We start from the raw sequence: 16816 nt of genomic DNA, 5'->3' as shown, positions 1-16816 counted from the left end.
ACTGTACTCCTGCCATGGGCCTGCCTAGCCCAGCAGGCAACTCTGTTCCTTCAGGAGCAGGTGAAAACATCATAGTTTATAAATCAAAGCTTTCTCTAGCTAGGGAACATTTCCCTGCACGTTTCCCCAGCCCTGCGATATGGGGAGGGCTGCTCCATGACAGCCTTTGATCCCAGACATTAGCAACGAGCTGATCTTACAAATATGACTGTATGAGTCAGACTTCGTGGCAGCATCCAGTTCCCGTAAGGCAGAACCCAGCTATGTTCTGCACATGGAAGATTTATTCTGTTTGAATTTCATCGGACTGATGATTTGTGTCAAGTCTAAGCCTTGGCAAAGGGCCTTTCCCAGGAAGTAGGTCCTGGACAAGTTTGCCGTGATTACTTTCATCCAGACAGCATGAGTTACTTGATTAGTGAAGATCTCATACTTGCCCCAAAGGTGGGGAAGGGTATCGTTTCTTCCTCTCCTACTGAAAAACAGTTTTGAAAATTTTATTCCAGCTTTTCTGTGAACAAAATGCACATTTGGGTTGAATTTAGAAACCTACAGTTTCTACAGATGAACCTCTTAAAGAACTGAGGTCTAAGATGCAGAGGACGGATGGCCTAAGAGAGCATTGTATATATTTCTGACTCTGCCATAAGGGAAGGGAACAAATAATATATATCATTTCTACCTTGAAAAACAAGACCTTGTACTCCTGTAGGAGTGTTGAGAGGATAAAGTCCACTAATGGTGAGTCTCCTAGATTTTTCAGAGACATTAGGTGCTCAGAGAGGGATCCAAGGTATCGTGACGTTGCAGCCCTTTAACACCTGCATAACCCAGCCATTGCTGTGCTGCTTTTGGGTGATGTAAGATCCCCAAGTCAGACTTCACACACCATGCCATGCCAGACATATGCTTTCTCTCTGTCTAACGTCTATACAAACATGCTTAGCATCTGGGAAGGGAAAGTTATTGTGAAGAACTCAATCCTATCCCTGTCATGTTAAAGAGAAAATCTGCCAGGATCCTCTTTTAACTGGAAACATGCTGAAACTTGTGTTTCTGACCGTAATGGGAAACCCCTGCAAACAGCTGGACTGCTCCTTGAATGCCTTGGGAACTCTGAAAAGCTCCTAAAGGAATTTGACCTTATTTGTAACTCTCTTAATAAAGCCTCCACTTCGCTGCCAGTGTATGCAGAGAGAATACACAGAGCATAGGGAGGTCTCTAGGGAAAGGGTTATTTGCAAGCAACAAACCATTAATATCCCTCAGCTCAGTGAGCCCTTTGCCCCTTTATCATGCTGTTTACAGCTGCCTTTGCCTGCATCTCTGAGTGACTTGTTTGTACCAAGAGAAGCCAGTTTTAAAAAATGGCCTTTTCCTACTTGTATTGGGGTGCAAGGTAATGATCTAATTAGGAGGCTGAGGAGGAAGAATTTGGATTTTTATCATTTAATGGAGCAATATCCTTGATAATATTCAGGGCACCTGACATATTCACATATATATACATTTTTACAGTAGCCACCCCCCTGAGACAGAGAGAGTGAGGTGGACATGTTCAGCTGACCTCTAACATCAGGATCGAGGTCTCCTTCTTAAGGACCCTGTCTCTCTCCATCACGTATACAAAGACCTCACAGCAATTCAACTCCTCATCCTGGGCAGAAGGAATCTGGGCTTGGTTTGGAGTCGGTGCAAGATCGTGGGAACTCTGGCTCCAAAGCCTAGCTTTGGGTTGTGGTGTGTGGGTTAAGCTAATAGTCTGCTGAGAAGTGAAATGTCCTTGTCACTTAACATACAAGTTCTCTCCTGTGCCTCTGTAAGGGGAAACTGAATGTGTTTACAAAGCCCTGAGGAAACTCAGATGGTCAATGGTGCTCTTTAACTCATTGGATCTGATAACGTGAGAGCACAGGAATGAGTTCAGCAAAGGACCCTGTACTCTAGGTGCTCATTCCCTGGCATTTTTCATTTTAATGCAGTGACAGAAGGCAATCCAACCCAATTTGTTTTGGTTTCCTCCTCTTAATGCAGATGTATACATGACTCAAACCAGAGCCTTCACAGTCCTTCATATAAATATTTATTACAGAATATAAATAATAGACCCTTCTAGTTTGTTTATCTGTGATCAGATCTAGCATATGAATAAGTATGAAATACATACAGTAAAAACAATCCATTTTATTCCATGGTACATGTTTCTATTCCTGCCAAGGCAAGAGCTGGCTTTAAGAGATTGTTGCCCCTCCAGCCGTGTGTTTACGTCTCTCTTCCGCTTCACCATCCATGTCCATTTTCCGTCCTGTGTTTCCATCAGTACAAGTTTGTGGCTGTGCTCTAATCTTGCTCTTAAGCAAAATACTTAAAAATAAAAGGCCTCCAAACTGTGGAGCTGGAGCCATGAAGGGTAGTAACTTCTGGCACTGATGGGGAAAGCAGTGGGGGAGCGGGGCGGCTGGAGGAGATGGGGTATCCACTGAAATCCGTGCTGATCAGATAATGCCATGTAGCACAGCCGTCCTTTAGCAGATCTGAGTCCTTGTGACTGCTACGTCCTGATTTCACCATATGGGAGATGACAGCCTTTAAAACAGCTGTAAGGCTGGGTTTGTGGGTCGGACCATGTCTTTCTAACGTGCACACCAGGCTTCCAGAGCACCCCTGCCTGTAAGTGTGACTCTATGTATGTTTCATTTATATTCAGTGCAGAAACTACCTTATTATGTGTTTAGCTCATGATTAAGAACATGTTTTTAGAGGCCAATCTGTTTGTATGTAATACACCCCACACGTATCCAAGTTTGAAGGCTAAATAAATCAGTTTCTGTTTAATTCACATATAATACCTCATTAAATTTAAATTGAAATGAAATTCCCATTTAGAATGCTAAGTTTAAGTGGGACAAAGCCTGCTTTCAGAAAGTTGTTTTTCAATTTTAGATACTTTGCATGTTTTCCTTTTTGTCTCAAAACACCAGGAGGTAATTAAAAACACTTTATAGCCATTTCTAGAAAACTCAAACTATTGTTGCATTCCCGAGTCATAAAAAATGATTTAGATGAAGTTGTTTTTATATGCACGCAATTACTATTTTTTTTTAAAAAATGGAAAAATCCATTCAAATTTGCTTCTGGGCAAGATCTTTCTCAAAGCTAAGGTTCAACTTGCTTTTAAAAAGTTGTTTACAGTGGAGTGTGACCCCATGAAGTGGTTGTAAATAAAAAATTCTGAAAGGAGAAATTTAGCACTAGGAGGCTCTGTGATGATATTGATGTGATATTTGAGGAAGTGGCTATTTGTATCAGTAGAATCAACTTCTTTAGTAGCTGATCTTGTAAAAGATTCCTATTGCCTAACTAATAGTTAAAAGCAAATTCAGAATATAATCCTAATAATAAAAGGGCGGAATTTAAGAGGTTTAAATCTATAGCATCTCAACTTATTTCCATAGAGTTACTCTGAATGAAAACCAGTGTAACTTGTTCAGAACTGATAAAGTTCCTCTTAAAATAATTCAGATGTCACTCAAGAATATTACAAAATTACCACGATGGTGAATACTGAGCCTGAGAAACAAAGGTAATGTGAAACCTGTGAGTTTGCAAGCACACCATGCTTTACTTTAGGAACCAAGGGCAAGAAGTGACTTGCAGATTTTGTCAGCTGTCTCTTAAAAAAATGGGCCAGTCCCACAGCTTCCAAAGTTCAGATCTTGCTTCAGCCTGGGTCTAGGTACTTGCTGAACTATACCAATGTTCAGGAAAATAGTTTTGTTGGGCTAGAATGAATATGAAGGACAAATGAACTCGGGGACTTTACAGAGCAGTAGAAGCATTGAGGGCACTATCTCTATCTTCTACTGAGAGAAGCAAAAGCTGTTAGTTTCTTTGGTTTTTATCTTGAATGCCTTACAATCAATGCTGCTGAAAATTAAATAATAAAATTATACTGTCGTTGCCAGACTGAAACTGCTTTTTTCTCTGAGACTTCTTGGAGCCAAGTTTGAAGCTGTCCTCAGATTCTCACTTTAGCCCCCAAACCTGCAAAACGTTATTAATTTGCTCAACTTTACACACTCTGAGTCAGTCTCCTCAAAACTGGAGCCTCCTAAGTTTTATATGAGTTCTGGTTCCAGATACAAAGGTGATGAGATGATTTTGAGTTCATGTTAAGAAATCAAGCGTTTCTAACTGTGACTATAGCATCAGTAATTAAACCTTCAATCGGTCCTTCAGTTGCAGTCTCTAGATGTGATTAGTTTCTTTTAAGATCATTTTTTCTTTTCTGGCCTACTGCTGAAGTTTCCAAAGTTTTACGAAGTGTTTGGTGAGTAATTTTTCTCTCTCTTTCATTAAAATGTACTTTTTAATGTAAAGCTGGCATTCTCTGCACATCCTTGTAATTTTTGGATGTAGATTTCTTTTTTATCCAGCTGTTTTCAGTGACATTGTGCAAGACATAGATGCTATATCCAACTGCACAGACGTGAAGTTCCTTGCTGTTATCTGTAATAATGATGATGGCAATTTATATCAGAAACACAGCTCAACATGATACCAAAGTACCTGATACTGCCAAAGCAAAAACCAAATAGAAAGTCCCTCAAATATAAAATGTCTCAGAAGAAACAGCTTGATAAGACCAATGCTGCTGTAGGGGAGGTAGACTCTTCTTGCCCTCAATGTTGATTATGAGATGTTAGAGCATTTTTCTGACTCTGTTCTGCACATCATCAGACAGTGCTTGTACCACAGCTGGGGACAGGGACCTGGAAACCAGAGTTAATGTGTGGGCCAAAGCCCCAGTGATACTTCCCATCAGTCCTGACTGCAAACTCTTTTCAACAGCCCCGTGGCTTATCAAACAAAAATTCTGCTGAATCTATGCTTACAATCTCTTCTAATGAATTAATTCCTTTATTTCCCTACTCGAAGAGGGTTTTCTTGTGCTTGGAACAGATTGACTCTGCAGGTTTTCTGAAGCCCGCTCTATTCTGGCTTCCACACCAGCAACCTTTTAATTGTTTTGGGTCTCTGCTCCTGCTTTACACATCTCTTCTTTACATATCTGCTTCTGCATCTTTTTCTTGTTTAAGGATAGTCTTTCTTTTGTTTTCATTGGTAGGTCTTCACATCGGTTGGTCTTAAGGGCTAAGTATCTGCAGTTTGGTTTTCTCCCTCTTGTCTTCCACACTTCCTATGGTTCTAAACCCAACTCACTTCTTGTGTCCTCTGTAGAGTCTTGTATGCCATGACAAGGAAGAGAAATCCAGTGTATTTCTGTTGCCCCCATCTGAAACTGTGTGACAGCATTACTGATAAAGCAATTATCTTCCCAGGCTGCTTACTGTAGAGAGAAAGTGGACAAAGCCCATCTTTATTAACTGTCTTCTGCACTGGCTTTTAAAGAGAACATCAAATTTAATGGGCATGTGCTAAGCTGAAAATGCCTGGGATTTGATATACTGCATGTGGTGCAGACTGGCTCATCAGTACTCTATGAAGACATCCTTCACAGGCTGGTAGGATGGGTAATTTTGTCTAATTTGCAGCTGAAGCAGAGGCTTAGACATTTCCAGCAGCTGTCACTTTATGAAGGAGCTGAACTTTTTTTGTATCAACCACAGCTAATGGAGCATCTTTAAAATACATGAGAAACTGTCCACGAGCAGAAGGAGAACTTCCTTCCCTCCTGTTTATGATATTCTCTTGCAGACTGAGGCAGTTTCAAGCCACTCCTAGGTAAAATGCGAAGGAATTTAGGCAGCCGCCTCACCTGCAAGGTTGCAGTTACTTTCTTCCTGCTTACGTCCTTTTTGCCATTCCATCAAAGTTTGCTTTCTCTTCTGGCACATGAGTAGATAACCACAGCGCTGATTCAGGCATGTCAGCAGGAACTAAATTTCTCTCCTCTTAGTTAATTGACTCCTGCATCTTCCATCTTTCATTCTGTCCTCTCTGCTTCATAGCTCTCAGCAAGTAACTTTTCCTGTTTTATTCTTTAGCAAGAACTCATGCTTCAGAGAAAAATCTTGTCCTCTGCTTGGGAGGAGTTTCTTCCTAAAGCTGTCAAATGTTAGTAAATTACTTCCCTCAAGGGAATATTTATCTTAGGTTGTTCCTTTCACCTGCTTCTAAAAGATAGCAAGGAAAGCTAGGGTTTTGCTGACTGTTTTAATTCAAGATGTATATCTGCTCCTGGTTCCTTTACACTAAGCCAAAGTGTGCCACAGAATTTGTCTCTTGATCAGGTACCACCAGTCCTGTTCCAGTTCCTAACCGCTTACCTCACATGCACTGCTGGAAATAGCATTTTAGGCAGTGGTTCTCTTTCTGAAGACTTCAATTACAGTCAATCATTTGGTCCTTTCAATACTTCAAGGTCTTATACTTTGCTGGTTGTAAAAGTAGAATGAGTGCTCCAATTTTTTTTGCTAAATTCACAGACTCAGAGAGTGCATCCTCTGACAAGTGGGTGGAGTTTTCTTCTCAGGCTCTATTTTTCTTTATTTTTGAATGCACACATGTTGATACTGGGGTGTGCTCCATGCCCTGCTGCTTTTCCAGATCCATGGACAACCTGGGGGAAACCACTACCCGACAGCCTTACAGCAAGTTAACACGTTCACACATTCAGGTGTACATGGTCCTGCTTGCTCTGGACAGCCTGCCTCATCTGTGCAGGAACCTGCCTTTGCAGGCTCAACATGGACGTGGTAGGTGAGTCTGATCATGAGGTTAACAGATGCGCAGATGTTCTCAAGCATTTGGCATATGCCTAACTTCACTGTGGGATTAGTCACCCATCTCAAAACTAGGTGTCTAAATCTATTTGTGGATCCATCTGTGATGACTGTTGCCTTGGAAGAGGCTCCAATCTCTACCAGAGCATCTGAGAGTTACTGTAATGCAAAAATTAAACTGTTTGGAAACATTCTTTCAAACCCAGATAGGTTTTGCAATCAAAAGCAGTAACGTATGGCTTGAATTTCAGATTTGGATGTGTCACCCTTATTGGAGAAAAACAAGTAACAGTGAGTAACCAAAGTAACGGATGTGATTAATAGGCATTGGCTCAAATTTCTTTTTTTTTTCACCAGGAAGGGGTAATAAAGAAATAGTCATGCTGGGAAGCAGCCTTAAACTGACTAAAACCCATTCATTGTGGTGAGCTTGATGATATGGACATTACATCACTGAGACTGATTCCAGTTTTAAAGCCAATGCTGTCTGCAAGCTGCAGCTGGTAAAATCCTCTAGCATGGCTTTGTTGCCATCTGATTTGGGTTTTTACCCTGTCAGAGGTTGGACTGATAAAGATAGTAGCTCAGGGAGTTTTATCGTACTAAAACTGGTAAGATGAATTACCTACTGAGGGTTTAGATGAAGAGTTGTAAAATGAAACTGGCCAGCAGTCCGCATTTGTGGAGTGATCCTGCGAAAGGGAATTCACCTTGTACCAGGAGCAAGGCTGGAGGGACGTTCAACTTCTAGAAAGTAGGGCCAGGAGCAAAGAGGATAAAGCAAGCTGATCCCACTCTCCCCTAAACCCAAACTTTAGTTTAAAATACCCTATTCCAAAAGCACAGCTGATATCTTTAAACACTTTCACATGTGGAAGTTTCAGCGTAGCCAGGATTCGTATTTGCTCTTTGGCAGTGTACTGTAGCAATCCAGCACTAATGGAAGCTGAGGGTAACTCTGGCCCAACCTGTGTAAGTGGGCTCTCTATCATCTGTGAGGTCTTAAAGCAATTTTTATTGCTCTGCTGTGGGATTTGAGCTTTGTGGGGTTTAAAAGGTTCTTGGCAGGGGCCTGTCTCTGCTTAGCAGTACTTACATCAGATTTAGTGATATGGTGTTGGCATTTGTGAGTGTCCTTTCCATATCCCTGACACATGGGATCACTTGTTTGTCACTGATGTCAGGATGGTATTTCATATAACATTCACAGTTTGCATTTAGCAAGCAAACAAGCACAAAAAAAAATGGAGATGTTGCCCTGAATGATCATGCCATCTGGTGCAATAAGAGTGCCACATCTAGTCTCCCACTTCTGAAGACTTAGAAAATGGGAATTTGGCCAGCTGAAGAGGACCATAGCCCAACTCTCCTCTACCTCCTTGATGGGCTTCTCTTTCCTGCATCTTTTTGAGAGGCTAACTGCAGGATTTGTGGAGATGAGAGCCTGTTTTCTTGCCTCTCTGAGCTCTGGGAATGGGCAGCTGGAGGTGAAGACTTCTGATCTGGAACCACCTCCTTAAGAGGTACTAATATACTGGGAGTTTTCACTTCAACCCAGCCCCCTAAGGACTGACTTATCTTTGGAACAGCCAACAGCATGGTGGATTGCATTGGCAGACTGGAGAGGGTCCAGAGGAGGACCCCAAAGATGATCAAAGACTGGGAAACCTGCCCTATGAGGAAAGGTTGAGAGAATTGGGTTTGTTCACCTTTGAAAAAAGAAAGCTTAGGGGACACCTTATCACCATGTTCCAGTATTTAAAGGGTGGCCACAAAGCAGATGGAGACTCCCTTTTTACAAGGAGTCACATGGAAAAGATGAGTGGTAATGGGCATAAGTTACTCCTGGGGAGATTCCAAATGGACAGAAGAGGAAAATCTTTCCCAGTGAGAACAATCAGCCACTGGAATAATCTCCCCAGGGAAGTGGTGGATTCTCTAACATTGGACACATCTAATATTCATTTGGACAGGGTGCTAATGTCTAGATCATGCTTTTGCCAAGAAAGTTTGAACCATATGACCCTTGAGGTCCCTTCCAACCTGGTGTTCTGTGATTCTATGATTCAATGCTATGCTGAAGTCAAACTGGCAGCCACTTAAAAGTAGTCAGAGATCAATATTGCTTAGTGTCTTCAGTAATGATGTGGATAATGGGATAGAGTTTGTAGGTGGTACCAAAATGGACAGGACAGTTTTTACAGCAGGGGGTAGGGACCTCGAGGAACCTCAGTGAGCTAGAGGAACCTTATGAAACCTTGTGAAGTTTAACAAAGTCAAGTGCCAAGTTCTGCTCCTGAATAACCGTCCACAACAGCACAGGCTGGGGATCAGCTGGCTAGAAGGCAGCTCTGCAGGAAAAGGACCAATGGGTCTCGGGGTACAAGAAGTCGATCATGAGTCAGCGGTGTGATCTTATGGTAACGGTGGCTAAGTGGATACTGGACTTTATTAGTAAAACTATTACAAGCACATCAAGGTGAGGGTTTATTCACTTTATTTGGCATTCCAGTACTCCACTTAACTGGAGTATCCAGTTCAGAGCTCCCCAGATAAAGAGATATGTTGAAAAACTGAAGTAAGTCCAGTGAATGGCCACTGAACTGGCCAGGGAGCTGGAGCACACAGCATACAGGGAAAAGCTGGGGGACCAGGTTTCTTCAGTCTCAACAAGAGGAAGCTCAGGGTGGGATCTTACAGAAGGCTGTTCTTGGAAACACATGGAAAAAATTCAAACAAACACCAAAAGCAATGAACACAAGTTTAAGCAATGGAAATCTGATTAGATAGAAGGAAAAAGTTCTTCACCTGGAGAGTGGTTTAGCCCTGGAACTGGTGCCCAAGGAGTTTGGGGAATATTTATCTGCGAAGATTTTCAAAACCTGCCTGGACAAATTCCTGAGCAACCTGATGTAGCATCAAAGCTGGCTATGCTTTGAGCAGGAGCTTGGACTGGATAGGCTCCAGATATTGCTTCCAACTAAATTATTGTATGGTTTATGTACTGCAGTCCCAACAGGTGACTCTTCTCCTGGGTATATTTTCAATATTAAGGTTTGCAAAAAGTCCATGTAAAAGAGGCTTCTAAAATCTCGGTGTCTTTCTTTCTATGCTAGGGGATTTCATCCCCATCTGTAATTGAAACAGAGAGTCTTCTGCTTTTCCGATCATTTTGGCTAGTGCAGGTTGAACTGGAGCATCCTGGCAACTGGAGAGTTGAGGATTTCACTAGTGATATTTGTCAATATGGAGGCCTGGTCTGTGCCTGAAGAAGCTGGGTATCTAGGGCTACAGGTATGTAGGTAAACCAGCAGTGCCAGAGCCTGGGCACAGATACTGGAAATAGATCTTCTGTACTGTTAAACTGTAGCATGGTCTGTGGCATGGTTCATTGCCTTGGTCCTGGGCAGTCCAGAAGATGGTTTGAGGTTGGTTATAGGACAGGGACTGAGTATCACCACTCTGTTTTGGAGGATGAGAGTGTCTAATACCATGGCTGTGGGTTATTCCACCACAGTTGGCCTCAGGGCCAGGGAATGCTCCAGGGTAAGTTTTTATTTACCAGTGAACATATAGCTGAACAGTATAGGCTGTACCTGGGCACTGTTAAAATACAAGTAGGGATAGCAGTGTTAGGACCTGCTCTGGCAGATCAAGCTACATAGAAGAGGCTGGGTATCTTGAGCTACATGGAAGAGGTTCTTATAACTCAAGCTATATCTGCATTGGTGAAGGGGTTAGGGCAGGGTCACACAACTGCCTGTAGACAGTATGATATGTTGTTTTTAGTGGGTATGATGGGCAAGGCTGTCCTCTCCTGGGAAAAAAATAATGCAGCTACTACCTGATAAAGGTAGTAGCATCAGAATTGTGCTCATCTACCATGTACACATCAGTTACTCTGTACTGAATGCAGTGAGAAGGAGAATTCTGCCTGGCCTGTGGCTGGCTGACCTCATGTCCATGCAACTAAACCACCTACCACATACTCTTGCTCCTCTACTTTCCATCCAAAATATCTAGGGGGACCTTCTGCAACTTGATGATTGGGACTAGCCCTGTTATAGCTCAGACTTTATTACCTGTTTGGGGTAATGCTAATTGGCAAAATCATTCTAAGGAACGGCGTAGCACTTAAACAGGGGGGATAGTGGTGTGTCCAGATTTGAGGCCTGTTGGGTTTCCTAATGTGGATGGTGCTGCTAAAGTCAATATGGATGGAGGCCACAGCCTACTCAGAACTGCATGGGAGGAAGGAGGTCATTGACTAGTGATGGCTAGAAAAGACAGACAAAACTCCTAGAAGCATTTTCATTGTACTGAATCTACAGATCTCGCACCTGAAGAGTCAATCAAGTTTGTTAAAGTGGAGGGCAGAGTCTGGAGTTTGTTACCACTCATTCCTCCAAAACAAGTGACCCAAAGGGTCTGGTGAAGACATATGCAAAAGAATTGTCATGCCTCTCACAGGACCAGTAATGGATAATTCCCCACCCTCCTGTCAAGGTAGCGTGCTCCTGTGCCGGGGGGTGACGTCCCTGTGCAGACAGAAAACCATCATGTCTGTTTTGTGAGAACAATAGCAAATAAAAAGAATAGGCACCCTCCATGAAATCCTGTGCAGTGCTTAGATTTGGTGAGTTTCTCTAACTGGACGTTTGTCAAAAAGACAATAAAGCAGGATTGCTGCATGCCAGATGTTCCCACTGGAACCTCTGACACTCAGATCAAAAATCCCCTAAGGAAGTTTGGGTGGTTCAGTATGAAAATGCTCACATGGGGCCCTGTTTTTTTTTTGTCATTTGCAGCATGTGAAATGAAATGCTGCCTTTGATTTGAGAAAAAATATATGTCACCCTCTAAGCTTAGTTTTCTGTGTCTTTCCTGTGCCTCTCATGGATTTTGTTGTGCTGGTTTTAGCATTCAATGCCTTTTGGGGTTCATTTTCGCTTTCCCTGCCTCCTGATTAATGACCAAAAGGGGTTTGTATTCCTTTCTCTGTAGCTTTCCTGTTGCTTTTAGCAACAGCTTAATGTTGAAGAAATGTCTTCTTGACAACTTCCCCTTGTGCTTGGCCCTGCCTGGACAGTGAAAGCAAACTATCAGTCTAGCATCTAAAAGTTCAAGAACTTGTCTGTACAAATCGTTTTCACCTTTGCTGAGAAAGCAGGCACAAACCATCTCATAAAAAATAATACTTAGGAAAGTATTTACTTCTGGAGCTTTCCATATTCTAAATTCCTGAGATGACAAACATTTCTACATGCATGGAATAAACATGCTTCTCAGAGTATTTCTACTGAGATGGTACAAGGTAACATTATAATTATTGGACCTCATTAGACTTCTTAGAAATACAACATCTTCTAAGAGCAGAGAGGGACACTCATCACCTTTGTCTGCAGAGGGGGGCCAGAGATGGTGACTTGAGACAACTCTCTTGGACATAACAAAAACTAAAAAAGCCTACCCAAACTCTCCCTATATCTTCCCCTCAAAATGAAACAAGCTGTTTTGGGTTTGCATGGCGAGGTTTTGGTAGCAGGGGTCTACAGGGGTGGCTTCTGTGAGAAGCTGCTAGAAGCTTCCCCCATGTCTCATGATAGAGCTGATGTCAGCCGGCTCCAAGATGGACCTGCTGCTGGCCAAGGCCGAGCCCATCAGCGACAGTGGTAGCGCCTCTGTGAGAAAATTTTTAGGAAGGGGAAGAAAAACCCTGTGCAACTGCAGCTGAAGAGAGGGGTGAGACTACGTGAGAGAAACAATTCTGTAGACACCAAGGTCAGTGAAGAAGGAGGGGGAGGAGGTGTTCCAGGTGCCAGAGCAGAGATGTCCATGGGTGCAGAGATTCCCCCACAGCCCATGGTGCAGCCCATGGGGAGGCAGCTGTGCCCTGCGCCCACAGAGGTTAACAGTGGAGCAGAGACCCACCTGCAGCCCGTGGAGGACCTCATACTGAAGCAGGTGGACGCCCAAAGGAGACTGTGACCCCGTGGGAAGCTCATGCTGGAGCAGGTTTGCTGGCAGGGCTTGTGACCCATGGGGAACCCAAGTTGGAGCAGTTTGTGAAGAGCTGCAGCCCATGGGAAGAACTCATGTTGGAGAAGTTAGTGGAGGACTGTCTCCTGTGGGAGGGACCCCACGCTGGATCAGGGGAAGAGTGTGAGGAGTCCTCCCCCTGCAGCGGAAGGAACAGTAGAGACAGTGTGTGATGTACTGACCACAACCCCCCTTCCCTGCCCCCCTGCCCTGCTCATGGAGAGGATCTAGAGAAATTGGGAGCAAAGTTAAGGCTGGGAAGAAGGGAGGGGTGAGGGGGGAAAGTGTTTTAAGATTTAGTTTTTATTTCTCATTATCCTACTCTGATTTGATTGGTAATAAGCTAATTTCCTCAAGTCAAGTCTGTTTTGCCCATGATATTAGTTGATAAGTGACCTCCCTGTCCTTATCTTGACCCACGAGCCTTTTGTTGTATTTTCTCTCCCCTGTCAAGCTGAGGAGGGGAGTGATAGAGCAGCTTTGGTGGACACCTGGCATTCAGCCAGGGTCAACCCACCACCTGAGCAAAACTGGAAAATATCAACACACCCAAATCAAATCAGTGTTTTACTCTTCCCTGAACAAGATCACACTGTCCATCTCTCTTACACCCATGAGGTGGGAATTCGCTTATAACTTTGAATGTTACTGTGATCAATTGCATTATCAAACACCTAAATAAATCTACAGGAATTCCATGTGAATATTATAATTGCAGTATTTTCTGTTCCTATGACAGTCTCTTATTTTATGGGGAAGCTTGTAGTGTTTCTGGATAAATACACTGGAGTGAGACTCCAAAGATCTGAGTCTTTTTCCATGCTCTGCACTGGTTTACTGGTGTTAGTCTTTATTTTTGTATGACTCTGTTTCTCCATCTGTTAAAATGAAGATACTGATACCTGTCTTAGAGTTCTAAAAATAGAAATTATTTTTATTACGGATAGCCTTTTCCCTTTGAAAAGAAGCCATCTTGTATTTAGAGCCTTCTTTCTACAGATGTATGGGTGTTTCTGATTCTTTACTGTTCTTTCTGGTGATTTCCTTTCATCAATTTACAATTTATTAGAAGTGTTTGAGAAATAGATACACCTTCATTGTGTAAACACAAAGACTTTTAAAACTCATGGAAAGCTCATACGTATATGCTCTCACAGTCTGCATCTGGTAAATTTTTTTAGACAATTTCTGACATGAATAGACAAATATTCACAAAGAGGTATCCTTTTTCTCTTTTAGAGTGTCAATCAGCTACTGCTCTCCAACTCATGATCAAGCGCTGCCATGGGAAAAGAAGCTGCAGCATATATGCCAGCACCTATGAATTTGGAGATCCTTGTTACCCAGGCATCCGAAAGCATCTTAATGTCATCTACACCTGTGGTGAGTCACGAAATTCTCTTCCTTTAACTCTCATTGGGGTATGTGTTTGATAAACAGTGGTGTGTGAAGAATGACAAGACTTGTACATAAAAAAGTTGTTGAATTTTTGGCTCATGGTGATTCTTATTTGGTTAACAAGGGAAAGCTCTGTGGATCACCTGAGTGATTTAATTCTGTCTCTTTTTCTACTCATCAGCTTGATAGATAGAAAAAGCAGAAAACATGGAAATGATATTCTGTTAACCCACTCAACACTGCCTCTGCAAGGCAGGAAAATCTGGTGGTGGAATCAATGCACTCAGTGGATGCTTACATCCTGAATGTTAGCATCCTGCTGTTTCATTTGATGGCAGAAAAGTTGTGGTTGTCAGTAGGTTCCTTATTACTTTGTTCTGTATTTCATTTTGTACAGTAGAATAAGACACTCACCAATCCATACTCATCAACAGTGTTATTATTATAGAAAATCACTCCCAAAATCTTCAGGTGAACATTGCAACATTTTCCTAACAAAATACTCTTATTTGGAAAAAACAAACAGTTGAAGACACTGCAGCAGACACTGTGCTCCTGAACCTGTCTAGTCATCTTGTTTTGCAACAGTGAAAAAATGGTTCCTGTCTGAGCTCTGTGGTATGAAAACAACATCACGTCTGTCTTCTTCCAGTGATGGTCATTTGTAGCTGATAGATTTGAAAATATTTGCTTCAGGGTTTTGTTTTTATAGTCGTTGCTAGGATCAGCTCAGTCCCTCTCTTTCTGTTCCTTTCTACATCCACCTGGAAGAAGAAATTCTGGTGCTATTTTGAATCTGCTGAGCAGATGATGGAACATGTAGTAGAGAAGGTGCTGGCTGTGTCCTCAGACAACAACAGGTCTGTGGGTCAATCTCTGTATGTAACTGCAGCATCCTGAATCTGACAGATACTATTTGAGATGCAATTACTATAGGATTTTGTGTAGTTGCTATAGCATGCCAGATGTACAGCACCTTGAAGAGCAGAGAGATTGATGCAGGAGCATCAGGCTCTTAGCTCCTGTCTGGCTGTTGTTTCATTTGGCAGGAGTGGCAGAAAGGTTGATTTTTAAAATTATTTTCTTCTCTTGGTTTCTTGGTTTTTGTTTAAAATGATGTAGCAAGAAGTAGCAAAGGGTACCCATGCAAAACCCTGTGAATTTTCTAGCCAGGAAGGTTTTCTTTTCATAGAAATAAAGTGAAATATCACTTTTCTTGTAAAAAGACTGGAGAGAAGCTTATGTTCATGGGGATTTGACAGAAACGAAGACAATGCAGCAAAACACGAGCTCCATAACTCAGAAATCCAGGGACAAACACAACAGAGCCCCATGATATATTTCCAAGAGGATATCTCCTTCAAAGGCCTCTGCAGCCTTATTCTGGCATTGTGGTCCTGGTCTCCAAGTCCACTACAAAAGACATTAATGATATCTTAGTCTGACCTTAACTTTTCTAGTCATAGCCTAACTGCGTCAGGAAATGAGTCATGCTGGAGAGCATAAAATGGCATGTTTTGCTTTTTAGTGGGTGAAATCTGCCTCATCCTTTGAAGGTGGCCATGGCTCCTTTTCAAAACCATGACCTCAGACATGTCTCTGAGCTGGATTTTGTGATCATCAGACACATATTTCTCCCCTCAAACAGCAAAATCCTTCAAAATGTGAAAGCTAAATAAACAAGAAATCAAATTCCAGTCTCACGTGCTTGTGCCGGACAGAAGAAAATCCTGGAATTCTTTTAATGACAAGAAAACCAAGCTATTTTTCTATGGTTTAGAGAACTACAGTGTAGAAAACCTCCTGTTAGATATCTCTTTGTTTCAGGTTTTTTGCATGCGTTATTGCTCCTCATATGGTGTTATCCGACTTTCACAAAACCTGTGGGAATGACAGGGGATAGGCTTTGACTGACAAACATGAGTGCACTTTCCTGTTACCTCTACCTAGGTACATATCTGTGTTCCCCACCTCTTGCAGTTGGAAACACTTGATCCCTGGAGCGCAGGATGTGGCTTTGCTGCTCTTCACTGGAGAGCATTGAAAGACATAGGGTGACCCTGGCATAGCTTGAGAAATGTGATGTGTGGACAAAATGGGTTTCTCTGAGCATCACTTCAGCCCTTCCTGTTGCTGCTTCAAATAGGTGACTTCATCACTCTGAGATCAAGCAGATCTCTGTCACTCCCAGGATGTGGCAGGAATGTCCTGCCATGGTTCAGTATTTTGGACTGTGTCCTTGGTCTTATCTGTGAGAAAAACTGTGATGTGTCCTTGACCAGTGTTACTGACCCACTGTGCTGCTTCAGAAGAGGTGGTGAGAGCAAGCATACTGATGGATGGGGCAGCGTGGGTAGGAGGGTCTTCATGCAGACATTTCCCATGTGAGAAACTTCAGTAATATGGGGACAGGGCAGCTGAACTCTGCTCTTGGTGCTAAAGCATGGGGAGGGCTGGAAAGAAAAATATGTCTTCTTCCGATACCAATTCATGAAAAAAAAAAAATCTGTTGAGGGAGTAATTTGTGAGGTAACAAAAGGTAATATTAATTGAAAACTCATGTAGTGTTAGCAGAAATCATGGGCCTTTGGCTGAGATGGACTTTGTGACAGGCATTAATGCTGGTGTTGGCT

At 42.5% G+C, this 16816-nt stretch overlaps 1 protein-coding gene across 2 annotated transcripts in view; it reads left to right on the top strand.

The window, feature by feature from the left end:
* Positions 1-16816, top strand: part of EVA1A (eva-1 homolog A, regulator of programmed cell death) — a 213373-nt gene that overhangs the window by 91608 nt on the left and 104949 nt on the right. For both annotated transcript variants that reach the window (XM_074921810.1, XM_074921819.1), the window contains one exon: positions 14025-14168. In XM_074921810.1, the coding sequence (XP_074777911.1) occupies positions 14025-14168 (144 nt within the window). The remainder of the gene's footprint in view (positions 1-14024; positions 14169-16816) is intronic.

The sequence above is a fragment of the Athene noctua genome, chromosome 1, assembly GCF_965140245.1.
Source record: "Athene noctua chromosome 1, bAthNoc1.hap1.1, whole genome shotgun sequence".
Taxonomy (NCBI): Eukaryota; Metazoa; Chordata; class Aves; order Strigiformes; family Strigidae; genus Athene; species Athene noctua.
The sequence above is the reverse complement of the archived record's forward strand: the minus strand, read 5'-3'. Positions and strand labels throughout refer to the sequence as shown.